The 17,286-nt window shown below is 36.0% G+C and overlaps 2 protein-coding genes across 3 annotated transcripts; one reads left to right on the top strand and one right to left on the bottom strand.

Annotated features, from left to right (window-relative positions):
- The first annotated feature begins 124 nt into the window (after positions 1-124).
- On the top strand, positions 125-7,854 carry tectb (tectorin beta). Of its 2 annotated transcripts, none has more exons than XM_043253475.1 (12): positions 125-217; positions 5,211-5,287; positions 5,456-5,531; positions 5,651-5,841; positions 5,930-6,081; positions 6,161-6,263; positions 6,475-6,578; positions 6,663-6,746; positions 6,829-6,991; positions 7,075-7,153; positions 7,233-7,265; positions 7,494-7,854. In XM_043253475.1, the coding sequence occupies exons 2-12, from the start codon at positions 5,285-5,287 to the stop codon at positions 7,556-7,558; spliced, it is 1,053 nt and encodes a 350-aa protein (XP_043109410.1). In that variant the 5' UTR covers positions 125-217; positions 5,211-5,284; the 3' UTR covers positions 7,559-7,854. The 2 variants fall into 2 exon arrangements, with proteins under 2 accessions (XP_043109410.1, XP_043109411.1); XM_043253476.1 differs by having other exon boundaries at positions 6,191-6,263; positions 7,494-7,850.
- Positions 7,855-7,936: 82 nt separating this feature from the next.
- Positions 7,937-16,985, bottom strand: gucy2g (guanylate cyclase 2g). Its single transcript, XM_043254361.1, has 22 exons — positions 16,620-16,985; positions 15,348-15,440; positions 14,779-15,127; positions 14,239-14,363; positions 13,378-13,557; positions 13,138-13,282; positions 12,919-13,054; positions 12,732-12,835; positions 12,484-12,650; positions 12,195-12,320; positions 12,037-12,120; positions 11,837-11,941; positions 11,208-11,279; positions 10,743-11,067; positions 10,465-10,642; positions 10,234-10,374; positions 9,402-9,594; positions 8,956-9,130; positions 8,749-8,847; positions 8,561-8,652; positions 8,291-8,392; positions 7,937-8,167 (listed from the first exon to the last, which is right to left on the bottom strand). Exons 1-22 carry the CDS (start codon positions 16,983-16,985, stop codon positions 8,033-8,035), a joined length of 3,492 nt encoding a protein of 1,163 aa, XP_043110296.1. The 3' UTR covers positions 7,937-8,032.
- Positions 16,986-17,286: the final 301 nt, after the last annotated feature.

The raw sequence follows: 17,286 nt of genomic DNA, 5'->3' as shown, positions 1-17,286 counted from the left end.
ATATATATATATATATATAAATATTTATTTATTTTATTTTTTTCACCACAGTTAAAATGTGATCTGTGGGCGGGGTTTAGAGTGAGAGCGAGTTTTACGTAAAGCTGGCTAGAATCTCATTGCCTTTTGATAACCAGTTTCGTGTAACCTTTCAGAGATACTAGTAAAAACAAGTGGACTAAAAAATTGACAAAAATAAATGTTGGATCTCAGGAAGGTATGTTTATTTATTTAGTCGATTAGTTGCTGAATTAGTGCCGTCTGTATGGATAAAAAGCTTAAAGAAATGTACCAAAAAGGTTTTTTAACTCGCATAAGGAGTATTTAATATAACGCTTCTAGCGTGCAAAACTACTTGATTACATCTCCTAACAGATGATCAATGTACATTAAATGATGCATTGCATGTGCTTGATCTTTGGATAGAGATTAAGCTCCATGATAGAACTACTAAAGAAAACTGTATTTGCATTAAATTCATCTCACTAATCTGGATGCAGTTGACGTCTCCGAGCAAGATCTTTTTAAGTCTTGTCCAGACATCCTGCTGGGTCCTAATTGCATATTCACAAAGGAACAAGAACATTTGCATACATATTCTGGACACGTTCCTCTTTAATTATGCCAGCGCGTATAACAACATTTATCTTTATTTCGTTGTCTTTAGAAAAGAGGAAGGTTTAGGCTTCAAAGACACAAGCTGCTCATGTGGTATCTGCTGTGGACTTCTCTCCTACAAATACCTACAAGAATTTCTTCCCATGAAATCCTGCAGTTATTCTGAAGGAGGAGTCATAGTATCATAAAAAAAAAAATTCTAGCCCCTTGTGACATGTTTTAACTTTTGACCGCAAAGAAACATTTTAGGAACATTTACAAAGTACTGATTTTATTTATGTTTTTAATACTCATCCATTTTTGCCAATGCTGTGTTCTTAACAGCAAATTTGATCACGTGACTCCAGGACAGTCCCGGCTCAGGCTATTTTCTGCGTCAGCCACATCAACAGGCATCAGTATTCAGAGCTAGAACTGCTGAGGTTGCCATGCCCTTTCCCATCACTCCTCGTCTGCCTATTGCAAGCCATGGCAGTTGACATTTACAAGTCAAAGATCCAAAGAGATTTTGAGAATGCATAAAGACTTTCTAGAATAAAGACTTTTTTTCATTGTTGAGTACTAGAGACCTCGGCCTAATGTTTGTGCAAAAGTTTTTAATTTGAACATTTATGTCCTTATATAGTTTTCCCCAAAATGCATTCAGTTTAAATATTTATATTCCATTTTTAAGGAACAAACTAACTGGTATAGCTGAAACATCTTAAAACTGGCAATAAATCATTTTAATGCTAAATTAAGCAAATACATTTACTATTTTAAATAAATGGAGACTTAAGTTCTCCCTTTTGGCCTCCAAGTCTCACTGATTTAATAGACAAACATTTTGAACTTGTTTTAGTCACAATTTCTGCCTATAAATTAGAGTATATATATATATATATGACTATATTTCATGACTTCTGGCCCATCTTGTCTCACAAGGCCCATATTCACTAAACATCTTATAGCTAAATATAGCTCATAACTTGCTGATTTAGGATAAAATCTGCAAAATTCAATCATAAATTTAGGACTCCTAAATTTTTGCATTTCACGAAGTGTTTTAGTGCATAAGCTAGATCCTAAATCTGTGAAACATAAATAGTCATGAAGAGGACCCCTAAGTAAGACAGAATTACAAATGATCCTAAAACGGTTGTAGCCAGCAATCTACCTTACGCCGTAAACATTTTAGCAACACATATTGTTTGCCTTGCATCCTTTTTGGTTTTGGAGGATAAACAGGTTGGGGAAGCTGTTTGTGCGTTAAGTTTCTATTCTATTCTACTCTTTTAATTAAAAGGCTGTTTATATATGCATGTCCGCGATGTTAATGAGAAGCACACAATTAGTCGAACTTGTTTAATTAGCGACAGCCTGCATTCTAAAATCTTTATTTCGGTGTTGCGACATTTTTATTTTTAAACCTTTATTCGACCGTGACAACATAATATCAGGCTCTACAATATTTCTAAGTATACATCTCTGACAGAGACCCCTCCCCTCTCAGCCAATCACTGTGTGCATAGTTAGTAAGCATGCTGACATCATCCGTAGCAACAAGGTCAACCCTGGCCTTATTTTAAGCTTAATACTTTTCTCTATTCCTTAGTAAAAGTCTCAGCAGATTTGTGAATATGTTTCAAGAGAAAACTCTTTCCTAAAACATTTACTGCTGTTTAGGAGAACTCTGGGTAAGATGCAATGTTTTGTGAATATGGGTCCAGGTCACATTTTTAATTCGGGCCATTACTCATATATCCAGGTTTTCAAAGACAGACTTTATTTTTAGTTATTTTAACTTACTTTAATGCTTGTTTTGTCTTAATTTACTTTTTTAAGCCATCTTGAAGCTTTGCTGAGGCCCTCTAGTGGGAGCTTTTGCAGGTGATTGTGCTAGACTGCATATTTAGAACTTGGCGTTCAAAGCTTCATAAGGAATAAAAGATAGCACAAATATTTAGCATTGTTTACGGTATGGCATGCACACCTGATATTACATAACACAAAGAAGTCTCGGGACATCTGAACAGGTTGAACACCTGGAAGGCTCTTCATAGTCAGCTGTAATGCTAGCTGTCCCAGGGCTCTGGGCCTCAGAGTTGATTTGCATCTGCCATAGTTTTCTCTCAGGCATTGCACTCTAATGTATCCCAGTGGTCTCTTCTATTCTCATGATAATGAGCACAAAAGAAAGTAGCCTTTGCTGTGCTATAATTTTATCACGTGGGACATCAGCGCCTGTGCTATCTTCACCTGATCATTTTACATCAGTGCTAGTAATTAGCTAATTTTGGCTGCGTGTATGATTTGATCTTCTAAAACAGTTATTTATAAAAGACACGCTACATTTATATCTCTGTGCTAACACTTTACTAAATAAAAAAAAAAAGTCAGTTATGTTTAAGGCCTAACATTCTCTTTTCAGACAGCAACGCAGCTGTTTACATTTTTAAGTATATTTATCAAAAAGCAAAGTAAAACATCTTTACAACAAGATAAATTAAACAGATTACCTTAACTACACTAAACAGTATTTTTAGAAACATAAGTTTTTTCCAAACCATTTTTAGTGTATTTAGGATATTTAGTAAAAAAGTTAAAAATACTAAATAAAACTAGACATCATATTCAAGCTACATTATCTATTATCTTCATATTCTATAGAATCCTAATGTTTTACACAGTTTTGCTTATTATAAAATGAAAAATAAATAGTAATACTAAATATTCTCTCTCCAAATCAAGAAAGAGATGCTTATACTTAATAAACAATTATAAAGAATGTATTTCATGATAGAATATAATGTTATGCTAATATTAAAGTATAACTGTTTAATCCACTTCATAATAAACCCTGCTCTTTATAAATGAACACAGTGTCTCACGGGGTTTGAAACACATCTGTCTACAAGATCTTGCACACAGAGATTAAGTTTTAATTGTGTTAAACCTGTTGACATGACTGTGACCGAACTGAGCCGACTGACCTTGTATTCATGATTCATACACATGAAGAAAGGCTAAACGGGGATACCTGCCTGTCCTCAAATTTAAGGAGACACACTGTCTGAGGATAAATGCTGCTTCTCTAAGTGCTCTGCTTTCCTTAGAGGCTGAAACACAATCTCCGTGAATGGCACATCCTTTGACTATCAGATTTTGTGTGCTTGTCGTCAGCCTTTCTTACCTTATCCGGGGGCCCATCTTGATCTATACAGGCCCCATCTATACATTCAGCTTCGTATGTTTGATCAGGGAAATCTTAAAGTCTCTTTGTTCGCCAGTTCCCCAGTGTGATGTTTTCAGGATGTGCGACTGTGCCAGTTCATGGGTGATAACTTGGGTGGTATATTTCGGATCTAAGTGCTCCTGCCGCCATGTATTGTTATTAGACTAACACGTGGTTCTGGAAGAATCTTGTTTCCTGTAAATGCTTGAAGGCTAAGTACACCACAATGCTGTGTCATTGTTATGACAGTCTGCTCTTGCACTCTGCAGAAAATGAAATTGTCTGTATGTGAAATGATATAGAATTTATTGAAAATGGTCTCACCCACAGACCCCTTAGGTCATCATAGATAATGCTTTTTTGGAGACATTTAGCACTACATTTAGTATTGTATTAGTAGAGTGAATGGGTGCCATCAAAATGAGAGTACAAAAATGCAGCTTTTCACTTCCTGACATTAATTAACACTTTAGTATGACTTACTTGTATGTTTATTGTGATAATTCCATCATTAGGAAATTTTGAACAATGTTGTGATTTTTTTTTTTTATCAGTTGTTTGGACTCATTCTGATGGCACCCATTCACTACCGATGATCCATTGGTGAGCAAGTAATTTAATGCAAAATTTCCTAAATCTCTTCTGAAGAAGAAACTACTTCATCTTGGATGGCCTAAGAGCGGGTGGATTTAAATTTTTAGGTGATCTGTTGCTTTATATCCACTGCTGTCCTCTCCCTCAAGATAAACAGCATGAAGATTGTGCACAGCTGTATTACTATTTTGGCTAGGCTCAATGAGACTGACCTTAATGACACTGCCCCTTTTTAAGAGCCAGTCTGGCACGACTAGGGCGCATTAGATAACTACTGATGGCAATCCACTGATCAGCATGGCTGCCTGGCAGAGACGAAAAGTATTACATAACATGGAATGAGTGTAAATTGGAAACTGATTTTCAAATTCTGTAAAAATAAAGGTGCCTATTTCTATTAGATCTTTAGGTAGAGACCGGAATTTGCAGGTAGGGATGAGTTGCAGGTAGGGATGATACAGTTCCTCTATCAGAAACTAATAAGAAATGTTGTTGGGAGGTCAATTTTATGCAAAAATGAAGAAGTAATGGACAAAATTACCATGTTTTTGATTAAAGCTGAGAAAATGGTCTTCCCCTTGAGACATTGGTCATTTAAAAGTCAATGTCTGGCCAGCACAGAGAGCTTTTGTGCTTTCCTTCACAATGCTATCACCAAAAGGCCTCACCAGACTGGCTGACCAAAGAAGCGAGGGGGGTTACTGCCTACCTGTGGACCTATAAAGCAGCTCTTGTGCTGACTTCAATGAACTCTGCTTTAGGATTTATCCTTATTTACCTGCAGAAGAACCGCTCAGGAACCATGCAAACCTTCTGCTAGAGACCTGAGCCAACACTTCTTCTGGATCCAGCATTGGGATGGTACGAGCATTCGTTCTAAATCAAATATTATAGTGCTTTTTTAATTGAAAATAATCACATTGGCATTCAATATAGCCAATTTAGGGCACGAGTGAGCTTGTATCATGTATAAAAATCTTAAACAGAGACATTGTAGGTAGATGTAATAGTGCAGTGTTCTTTGTTCAGTTTTATGAAATGGCAGCTGTTGGTGTAATCTTCATTCTCCTTCCCATGACATGGGCCTGTGCCCCTCAGAAAGCTGGTAAATAAATCATATTTTAAATAAATTCTCTCATTGTGGATAAAGGAGCTGTGTATTTGTTGCTGGCTTGATTTAATCGGCTAGCTAATCCTGAGAGACCAATTTGTCGTCTGTTTCAGATTACGTCATGGTGTCATGTTTTCCCAATGCCATCATTGCAAACGTGCCAGAATGTCCATATGGATGGGAGATTGGCCAGCTGTCACTAGGCGGTGTTTGCTACTCCGGCATTAACACTCCGGGCTTCTATCGTTTCACAATCCCAGACCTGACTCCTAAAAATCACTCGTACTGCGGCACCATGTCCGAGGTCAGCCGTTTGATTGGTCTAATGCATCCTAACTATTTTTAAATCAGAAACAGAGCTTAAAAATAAATCATTTTTATCTTCTTCTCAGTATGTAGGAGGCAAAGATCCACGGTACATATTCTACAACTCAATAGTATCCAACGACTCCTCTCTCACTGTCCGGAACCAGCCCGTGAACTACACATTCAGTTGCACCTATAAAGCGGCTTATCTGGTTAACAATGCTGTTTTTAGTCAAAGGTAGACCCTGTTACACTGACGTCAAGTCCAGTAGGTGTAGATTTCATAGAGCCTGTGCATTCTGACCGTTGACTTGCAGCGTCTTTACTAAACCCTCTGCTTCTTCCAGAGTGGCAACAGTTTATGTCAACAACGGGAGTTTAGGTTCTTTTAAGTCTCAGTTGTCTATGAATGTGTTCACAGTAAGTACTAACACTTTCCTTAAAAGTGTCCAGTGATGACGAATATACCAAAGGGAAATTTACTTTATATGTTATTTGTCTGATTTTTTATAAGGATCTTTTGGCCCAACAATTACTGAAAAAGCCTTAGTAAATATATGATAAAATAAAAATGTTAAGACATTTAGGATTGTATTTGAATATGTTTTTTTTTTTACTTTGTGGTTTGTAGAACTCAAAGTTCCTCTATGCAAAAGATGCACCATATGTGATTGACACGTCTGAGATCGGATCTGAGGTGTTCATTGGCATTGAAGCAAAAGGACTTAGTAATCGGTGAGTTGCTCAAAAGAAAGTTGTGAAAATTTGATCAAATACACAGATAGTCAGTGTACAAGACTTTCCATTTAATGTCTTTAGATTCAAAGTAGTAATAACAAATTGCTGGGCAACACCTACTCCATATTCAACAGACAGGAAGCGATGGACTTTAATTCAGAACAGGTAAGATTTTATCATCAGTTCAAATATAATAGATGTCACTGTGATTCAATACTGCTCACATATATTTGCTCTTGGTTGACAGCTGCTCTTTAGACAATACGGTCACCATATTTGAAAATGCCAAAGACAGTCGGTCCATGTTCAAGTTCAACTCGTTCCGCTTCCAGCGGCTAGAGAAAGTTTCCACTGTGTGGCTCCATTGTGAGGTCCAAGTATGTGATGGGGAGAAGCTATTCTGTCAGCCGGTGAGTATTAGTATCAACTTAATGCTGTTGTAGTTTCAAACAGATTATTGGCTCCGCTGAGACTCCTCTTATCTCTATCCAAGACTCCATGTACATCAAGAAGCACTGAATTTGAACCTGATCCGAATGGAGGTATCCTGACCATGGAGTTTCAAGTCAGAGGTATTTAACAATTTACTTCTGAATGATTCCAGTTTGACTTTCAATAATATATACTGAAATTTCATAACTCTGTTTACAGCACAACACTCCTCTAGTTATATGCATCCTGCAGGTAAGTTAAAACTATCAATTCAATGCAGTAAACATGATTTTCATATATTGATATATTGTTTTAAAGTACACCACAGTTTTACAGCATTACAGCTGATTTTACAGTCATTCAAATTTTATATTAACTAAAAAGATTTAGTTTTGAATAATCTTATCAAACATAACTACAGTAAGTCACTTCTTGATACAATGCTAAAGATTTCCTGTTCTTATTCTTCTGTTTTTACAGGCCCATTTTTGTGCCTGCTGTCCATATTTCTACTGAATGAATTTTTAGGATACTTCAGTTGGTAATGGTGCCAGATGTGGGTCATTCAAATGCAATGAATCATGCTTTTGCACTCACACAATTACATACAAATACTTAAAAATAGACACGCATGCATGCATACACCCACACACAGCAACCATACGTGTCTCAGGGAGTGTATCGACACATTCCTTTAAATGTTCACTTAAGTTTTTTTACACTTTTTTTTTAAATTTGTGTATTCCTTGCATGGATATTGGTAGAACAAGAAAAGAATCTCTGAAGAAGGTATTATCAATTGTTACTCTTTAGTTTAACAGACAGAGACATGTTCTTGTTTTTATTTTGCATTATATGTGTAAAAATATTTTGAAATATTTTTAGTAATTAAAATATTTTGTCTTGACATTTTCTTCCTTTGTATTTTTTAAAAATACATTATTAAATAAAATTTATGTTTTGCTTTTTTTGTGATAAATGTCCCATTATCCAAAAGTGTATATAAAATCACGTTCAAACTAGATATCGGGTACAGTCAGTGTGTACGTTTCTGCCATTTTAGCCATGGCTGGGGTCCGCTGGATTCCTCTTCTGTCGCCATCATTCATTGGGGTTGCTTTGGTTTTCTCCTGTCTAGATATGATAGGGCAAGGCTGTCCATACACACCGTGTCAGGTCACCATATACTATTGCACTTCATTTTAATAAGCATTCAAACACCTCAAACTGTGCTACAATCATAAAATAAATATAACCATAAGTGGCTTTATACTCACATCTGTCCCTGGTTTAGGAATTGCATCATAGTCCTGGCCAGTGGGCGGAAAACTGAATCCAGACTTGCTTAACAACCAAAATGTTTTCTGTGTTCCCTTTCCCTAGAAAACACAACAATTAGATGCACAGACATGACATAAAACAACAGACAATGTTTATATACAATCATGAGGCCACTGAATTTAATTATATATATAAGTATTTTCTTTTTGGAGCTCACTGTATAGAGTCGCATTATAAAATGAATTCATAATCATTTCAGACTGTACCTTTATTTCAATATCGCCCCTCTCCTCCAGTTCAAAATTTCCAATCTTAAAGAGAACATCAGCAGTGCTCTGGGAGACATGGATTCTCAGTGCTGAGAAAGAAATCAGCAAGAAGCATTTCAATTAATTTCTTGGCTGATTCTATATAGTTTAAATAACATTGCTGGTAAAATGAGAAAAGTCCTTACGAAGACTATTGCTTTCCATCCTAGAAGCCGTGTTCACTGTATCACCAAATAAACAGTACCGGGGCATTGTACTACCCACAACTCCAGCAACCACTGGGCCTTTTATGCAAAGACAGAAGACAGAGACCGACTTTCTTATAGAAACTATTCATATAGATCTCTTACAACATGTATGGCCCACAATACACTTATAGTATTCTTGCATACCAGAATTAATCCCAATCCTTAGGGCCAATTTCTCATTAGGCAGATGCCTAATTTTGAACCTTTTGATGGCGGATAGAAAGTGGAGAGCCATATTAGAGATCTCCTCAGCATGACGGGTACCGTTGCTAATAGGCAGCCCACTAGCCACCATATATGCATCTCCTATAGTCTCCACCTACCAGAGAAAAAACATTAAGGAATATGTACATGATTTAAAAATAGAATTGAATAGATACAAATAAATACTCATGATCAATAGCATTCATTAAGTACTTCATCCATTAGCGTCACATTATACTGAAAACCTGGTTGTTTATTCACACAGCATTTCTAAAAGGAATTCATAAATAATGAAGAGCAAATATCCAACATTCAATCTGAATACTTGACAACATGAGAATGAACGGGCAGTTACTGCATAGCAAAACAAGTGCTGCTTCGTTTACCTTGTAGACATCGTATAGCTTAATGATCTCATCAAAAAGACTGTAGAGGTCGTTGAGGAGGGTGACCACCTCCAGAGCCGAGCTAATGGAGCACATGGTGGTGAAACCCACAATGTCAGAGAAGAAAATGGTCACCATGTCATAACTTTTGGGCTCCACTGGTTTCCCAGACATTAGCTGATCTGCAATATACCTATAAGAACACATTGCCATCAACTTGTTTCAGGTAATATTTACATGAACGTATACAAAACAATGTAAGGAGTCCCTAAAGGGATGTGGAGATGAAAGAAAGTATAAGATGAGAAGAAAATAAAAAATGATTATGTTCCATTAAAAAAAAAAACCTTTACATTGCTCACAAAGATTCTATAATGGAAATTGTGGGGGGCAATACTTTTGCTCGAAAAATAATTATTTGGGGGGGAGAATGTATTACTCCTTGCATGCATTTATATATCTATTGCATTTAAATATCTATTAATATGAAAAAAACATCATTAAGCACCTTTTCATTCTCACTTGTTCATATTTTAAATTGTTCTGTGATGTAATATTTTTTTGAATGTATTAATTAATGATAGGGTCTCACACTTAATAAAACAACATGCAAAGCAATTATAGTACAATTTGAGAAAGTTTTAAACCATTAACACAAAACAAATCTTAAAATGATTTAATGTAAACTACTCATAAATGATAGAACCATCTTGTATGTAACTCTGTTCTGACGGAAGTTTTTTTTTTTTTGTTGGCTGATAAAATAAAATGAGTTATGAAAATACATTAACAAAATGTCAATGTCTCAATGATACTATCAGGGTTTGTTTACTTTGGCAGCATGCTAGATAGAAGCTTATCAGCTCTGCTCTTTTCTGCTGTGAGCTGATTGGTTCTCTCCTCCACGACTTCTTCCAAATGATTGGCATATTTCTCCAGTTTGCTCACCATGTTGTCTAGGATGTTGGCATGGCTGAGAAATTGATAAAAAAAAAGCCCTGAGTAAATAAAACTATTTAGGAGTGTCAAAATCATTAGACAGACAGCTACACAAAACACGCACCTTTCAGGACATGCCTCGCGCAGTTGTCTCCTGATACTGGCGAACGGTGGTCTGTGGTCTGGGTTCTCGCTCCAGCAGGCTTGTAGCAAAGGGATGAGACGTTCATCACAGATGTCAGCAGACAAAGTTGGTCTAAGGGGCTCTTCACTCATAGGGGTCCTTAACTGCTTGACAATATCTGATGAATGATATATAATCCGAGAGGCCACTTAATCCAATTGAATTAAGTGGAACAATGGAAAATTGATATATGTTAAGAATCACAACGGAGACATTACCTTTTGGTTCCAGATGAATGTCGTGATACGGGCCCACGTCTGTACTATATATAAGCTCTCGCATGATTATAGCAAAGCTAAAGACGTCTCCTTTCTGGGTCCCGTTGAAAGGGAAGTAGACCTCTCTCAAAAACTCAGGAGCAGTGTAATACATCTCTTCATACTTTGGATTATCCAGCGGGATCAGTCTGTGTTTGGTGCCGTGTTTGAACTCAAACAGGCCAAAGCCAGAGATTTTGATCTGCAGCCTGCTGTCCACCAGACACGTACTGGGCCTCAGATTTCCATGGGACTTTAGGCTGCTCTTATGTATGTACTCCATGCCCTGTTGAGAACATGCCACAATAAAAGGTCTCACTTTTGGACTAGTATTGCTCCAAGAAATTAAGATTTAGCTATTTGATATGCAAATTAGAAATTAGATATAATGCAATGAAGGATGCCACATTAGAAAAGCATACTCACATTGACGATGTCATAAGCAAAGGACAATTTAAACATCCAGTCCAGATCAATTTCATTGTTTCCAAGAACATCCTGATGTTTTAAAAGCAGAATAACAAATATATTGAGAGTCTGATAATGAGGACATATATTCATCCAACAAACGTCTAATTAGTTGGCCAGTGATGGTTGTAGAAATACAATTTATTTTGATAAAAAAAGAGAACCTTTTAAGATAATATCAAGATCAAGATCGTTTCTTCGATTTTCAAATGGCTTTATAGAATCATTTTATAATTCATTCCGGACTCAGACCAAACTGGTAGCACATTATGTGTTTATGATTCACTAAAAATGATACTACAATGATAAGGAAACCATTGGTGGAAGAACAGATACAATAACTGGTTAATTGGAATGGTTCCTAACCTTACATGGAAAAAAAACAAAAACTGAATGTTAGAAACCATTTTCACTCAGAAATTGCAAGTTAATTTCATTACAAAGAAACTGAAAGGAACATATTGAAATACAATTTTAAAGTACTAAAGTAACTGAAAATTAAAAAGTATTTAATTTAGTACTTTAGTAATCTTTGTTACTAAGGATTATTTACAACTTCATTTTTTTACAGTGTACTGTATACACACCTTCAAGCTTCCTTTCTTGCAGTACTGCATGACGATACAGACATTCGGTGGCTCAATACACACACCAAAGAACTGTACCAGGTTCTCGTGTTTCATTTCTTTCAGCTACAGCAGGGATAAACACAAGCATTTGAGCATTAGCAAAAAATTGGCCTGTGCCTTGCTGAGGTTTTTGATTGAAAAAAATTCTGGAATTTTACCATGTTGAGCTCCGCGATGATCGACGGTTTCTTTGTATCGGAAAGGATTTGACTTTTCAAGTACTTAATGCCCACCTCATTTCCCTGCACCACGAGCAAAGAGAGTGTTAGTTCAAATATTTAGGTTTAAGACATTATTTTCTAACATGTGACTGTACCTGATAAAGTCCAATAGTAGCATAGATGGCTTCTTTAGTACTACAGCTGTTTGAGGAGAGCATGGATTGAGAGCCACCACTTTCACATTTGCTTGGTGTTGTGCTTACAGACAGCGTTTGCATTCCCTGTAAATCACATAATAATACTGCTGTTTGTGAGTTAATGTTCTGTCATTATTAATATTAACGTCTTTATTATTCATTCAACACATTAAATCCGACTGCCCAAAATTACTAAACTAAAATAAATAAATAATACAAATTACACGGAAAGGACAGTTCATCTTACTTTAGGCTCTCTGAGGATAGTTATTTCGCTGAAGTTGATAAGCCACCAGTTGGATTCATCAAGGCGAGATTGTAGACGGGTTTTCTGTAGCGTCAGCAAAGTGATAAAAGCCACTGCTGCCACTCCTAACACAGGCAAAGCCACCAGCAGAACCAGCAGAGATATCTCTGAAATCAAGTGAAACGATATGTCATTTCAAATACATAAAAAAAAGCATCAAAATCGAACATTTAGTAATGTCAGTTTACCATTGTCTAACCATTCACAGAGCTCATTGTTGTAACCACAGGTCGGATTATCTAGTGGAGGTTTTCCATTTTGCCATACAATGTTGGAAAACCTTGATGTGGGTCTGCAGAGCGGATATTTTTCACACAGTAAGAGTTTCAGCATCGATCATCAGTAATGTCAACACCTACAATATTTTTGTCTTACTTGATTATTTTCGAATGGCTGTCAAAGTCCAAAACAGAGACAAATTTTGTGACCGTTTCTGTTTGTTGTAGGTCATATACTGAATAGTCAATGTTCCTCTCTCCATATTCATCAAAGTGAACGAGACCTGAAGCCCCTGTTTTCAAAAATGGTTATTTTGATTGTTATTTTGACAGTTAATAGGAAAATTACAAACATGTGCACGTCAAACTAAATTACCATAAAACCTGATGTTGGTCCTGTCCCTGAGCTTCTGGAGAATATCTCGTCCGTGCCGGATGTCTTTACCATTTTTAAAGGCTTCTTTAAGGCCCATGGCATAAAGCAGAACAGCATCATGTAAATAGGCAGCATATGAGCTTACCTAAAACGTCAAATAGATAATAAATGAATTAATCAAAAGTTGATCAAAATAAGGGTTACGATAAAAATGATTTTCTTTTCATAAAATGTCCTCACCTCTTTTTCTGAGGACAGATTGCTATAAAATGGCGCCCCTTTTATCCTCTCATATGCCTGCTCAAAGAAGTCATAGTAGTCATACCCTTCATAGGACTTCTGAGCGAGTACAAACACCATCTCAAAAGCCTTCAGCATTGTTGTTTTATTTGCATCACCAATAGACTTCCACAGGTTATCCTATTGAAGGTAAATAAAAATGCTTTAATAATTATGCATCCGGCAGCTGATTTATGCCTTACATATACACCAAAAAGACCTTATTTACAAAATATCTAGAACTATACAGTATGCAAAATACAACAATGGATTGAAATTTATATGCGTTTATTTGCAAAAACGAATTACGCAAAAAAGTTTTTTATGTTATGTTTTTATTGTGTTAGTTAACTGTTTTTTTAGTTAGTTATTTTTTACATATTCAAAATATTCCAAGAACAGTTTGATTGACATAAATTAGAATGCACACTGAAAAAAACATGATTTTTGAAAACTATATATATATATATATATATATATATATATATATATATATATATATATATATATATATATACACACACACCCATATATACACCCATATACACAAACATATATATACACTGACACACACATATACATATATATATAGTAGTCAGCATTATGATAGGTTATTATGACAAGAAATTCTAAAACATGAAAACGAGAGAATGCAAAATATTGCGAGTGAAGTTTTTCAGAGAAATGCAAGACTGGTGCATTTAAAAGCATTCAAATATATATCCTCACGATACTTTTTTGTCATAATTTAAGCATTATTATACATGAATAAATTCATCGAAAAATAAAGAGTCACCTGTGTTTTCTGTACCATTTACTCACCACTTTGCCACTGACCTCAAACTGCTGAACCAGAAGGAAAACATACTCTCCATTCATTAGGCCTTGTTTCTGAGCTTCTATCATCAGAGATGTGGTGTCTTCGGCATTAGCGAGCACAACTACCACTAAAAAGAAAAGAATAACACTTTTTAGGATTTTATATTTCTATATTTCACATTTCTACCTCATTAAAACATTATTTAGGCTTAAGCCTTAAATTGTATTCCGACGCTGTACATTGTTATCTCTAAAGAGATTTCACATCCTATTTGCAATCAAACGACTGCCAAACATATCCTGCGCTGTAGGTAACACGGCTTGACAACAATGCACATTTATCAGGGACTTTGATATTATATCTGTTAAAGTGCAGATTGCTTTCACTCATCTTATGCCAATTAACTGTTTCAAGAGGAACAGGCCATGAGGGCATAAGGGCGAGATGCATTTGTGATCTTACACATTTCACGCACTGAGGTGTAAACTCCACCCAAATATGATATGAGCTGAAAGATAAATACAGCACTACTATTGACTCACCTCTCGCAACTTTAGAGATGATCTGCAAGTTTCTCTTCGCCAATTCTAGGTCACTGGTATCAAACTTGATGCCAGCCGTCACTGTTACTTTGGCCCTGAGCTGCTGTTCCACAGACTTCCATAGAGCATCAACACTGTCCCATGTGTTTGCATCTGCACCTCCACCAATCATACCAACATACTTCCATCCAAAGAATTCCAGTGTTTTAAGCAGAATCTCTCCAACCCTTTTAATTGGAGGTACAATTTTTATATAGGTGTCATAAACCACAATGTTATCCATTTTTGGTGTCTGGCCAACGAAGCCAAACATGGGAATGTTCCATGTGGACGCTATGAGCCCAGTGACCTGAAGGACAGAAGCAAAAACTTCATATTTAAATATTAAAAAGGTCCATATATTTTTTGTAATGTAGATATTTATATGGTTACAGAAATGATTGCATGTGAATGCAAAATATTTCAGAGAAATGCAAAACTAGTAAAAGCATTTAAATATACGTTTTATGATATGTAACTTATATTTACAGGAATATTTCACATCAAAATTAATGTCATTATTTGCTTACTCTCCACTTTTTTTTCTCCAAGCACCTCCAATGGCTACCAGCAGCTGTTTGGTTACCAATATCCTTCAAAATACGTGCTTCTGTATTGAACTGCTAAACGAATCATATTGATTTGAACCAACTCAGAGGTGAGTAAATGATGACGACGCTTTAATTATCGACTCTTCGGTTAATTATCTTCTTCTCCTTCTTTTTTTTTTTTATATTTTACATGTAGGACAATCGAATGATGGCATTGGCAGTGCAAATAGCTTATATAATTGCCTAATAAGAATCTTCTGTAAAGTTGCATTGAATTGTTTTACGCAGCCACAAACGCGTGGGTTTTTTCGATGAGGTAGGATAGAACGACAGATATAGCTGTGCTTTTTCGACACGGTAGGAAAATCTGACAGAACAATCGATCGCATTTCGGAGGTTGATTATCGTTAACTGTTTCGGCTCCGTTTGGTTAATGAAAATAGTTCTAAACAAAGATCACAGCATATTCAACAAACGAGGCAGCCCGGTGTTTTGTTAATGAATGATTCGCGCTTCTGAATTTTGAATCATTTGAGTCAACGATTCAGTGGTTCACTCATAAGGACAGCCACTTTCTTCATTCTTGAATGAATCAGCCGTCTGAACCAATCGTTTGAAGGCTTCAACGACTCAACGATTAATTAAGATGAGTTGAAGATGTTGCCGCCTACTGGGGGTTTAGTTTCATAGTAGCCTATCTTATTTTTTCCAGCATTTCATATTTATATTATAAATATGATATAATATAATATAATAATTGTTAATATCAAAATATTAAGCTCACACATTGTGCTGTTATCATTTCAGCTACACTGAACTGTCATAAATGCATCTGAATCTCGCACCAATCACTTCTGTTTTTTCTGCAGTGCAAAGATTGATTTTGTAGATACTGATTTCATATTGGTAACAGCCCTATATTCTCTTATTATATTAAGAGAAATTATAAATAAAATGTAATAATTTGAAATATTGTGCATGCATTTAATATAGTAGGGGAAATGTCCTTTAAATAGGTCAAATGATTTGGAAATATTTGTGTGCAGTATTAAGTATTAAAAATGTAAATTCCCAACAAGAAAATTGTGGCCAGTGAAAATGCTGTGTGGCTAGCAAATTTGGAAAACCGCTAGCCACAGTGGCTGGTGAGCAAAAATGTTAGTGTTGAGCTCTATAATAATAATAATAATAATAATAATAATAATAATAATAATAATTTACCTGTATCAAATTTCAAAACAAGACACTTACTTCAGCCTCCTCGGGACAAGGTGGACCAAACAGAGCTGATACATTTTGGTTCAATACTTGATCGATGAATCCCTGAAGTGAAAGTTTTGCGTTACAGTCTGTGTCCATGTACACAAAGTCAAAGGTGAAATTTCCACTCAGAGATGGATTTGCGTTGATCTTGTCTATGGCTATCTGCATTGCAGATCCCAACCTGAGCAAACTGAAAGGGTAGGAAACGTTCCGAGGAGCTTGGAGGCCAACCGTAAGCTTGTACTGGATCGCCTTGTTGCAAATACCAGAGTTTGTAAGAGCTGATAAAGAAACAAAAATCAGCACCCACCATCGCGTGGGTCCTCTTATGTCTAAATCAAATCCTCCTGACATCCTACCTGCATAAAACTCACAATGATCGGCTTTCAGATGTGCAGGGGGATTTAAATGGACTCTTAGCTTCCCGGGGGAAATTAATTCTAATCAAGGGGTTTCTCGGGAGAAAGAGCACTTAGCAGCTATACTGCACATTTTGCACATTCTCGGTCAATTTTCACTACCGTGACCATATGAAATTCAGGTTCACAAATTGTACTGGGATAGCATGGATCAATAGTTTTTAAACAAACTTGTGTAGGCTATATATGCGTGTGTATGTAGATATATGACTTTTTGAGCGTGTTTCGCTTCAACT

This window comes from Puntigrus tetrazona, chromosome 12 (genome assembly GCF_018831695.1).
Source record: "Puntigrus tetrazona isolate hp1 chromosome 12, ASM1883169v1, whole genome shotgun sequence".
Lineage (NCBI taxonomy): Eukaryota > Metazoa > Chordata > Actinopteri > Cypriniformes > Cyprinidae > Puntigrus > Puntigrus tetrazona.
The sequence above is the reverse complement of the archived record's forward strand: the minus strand, read 5'-3'. Positions and strand labels throughout refer to the sequence as shown.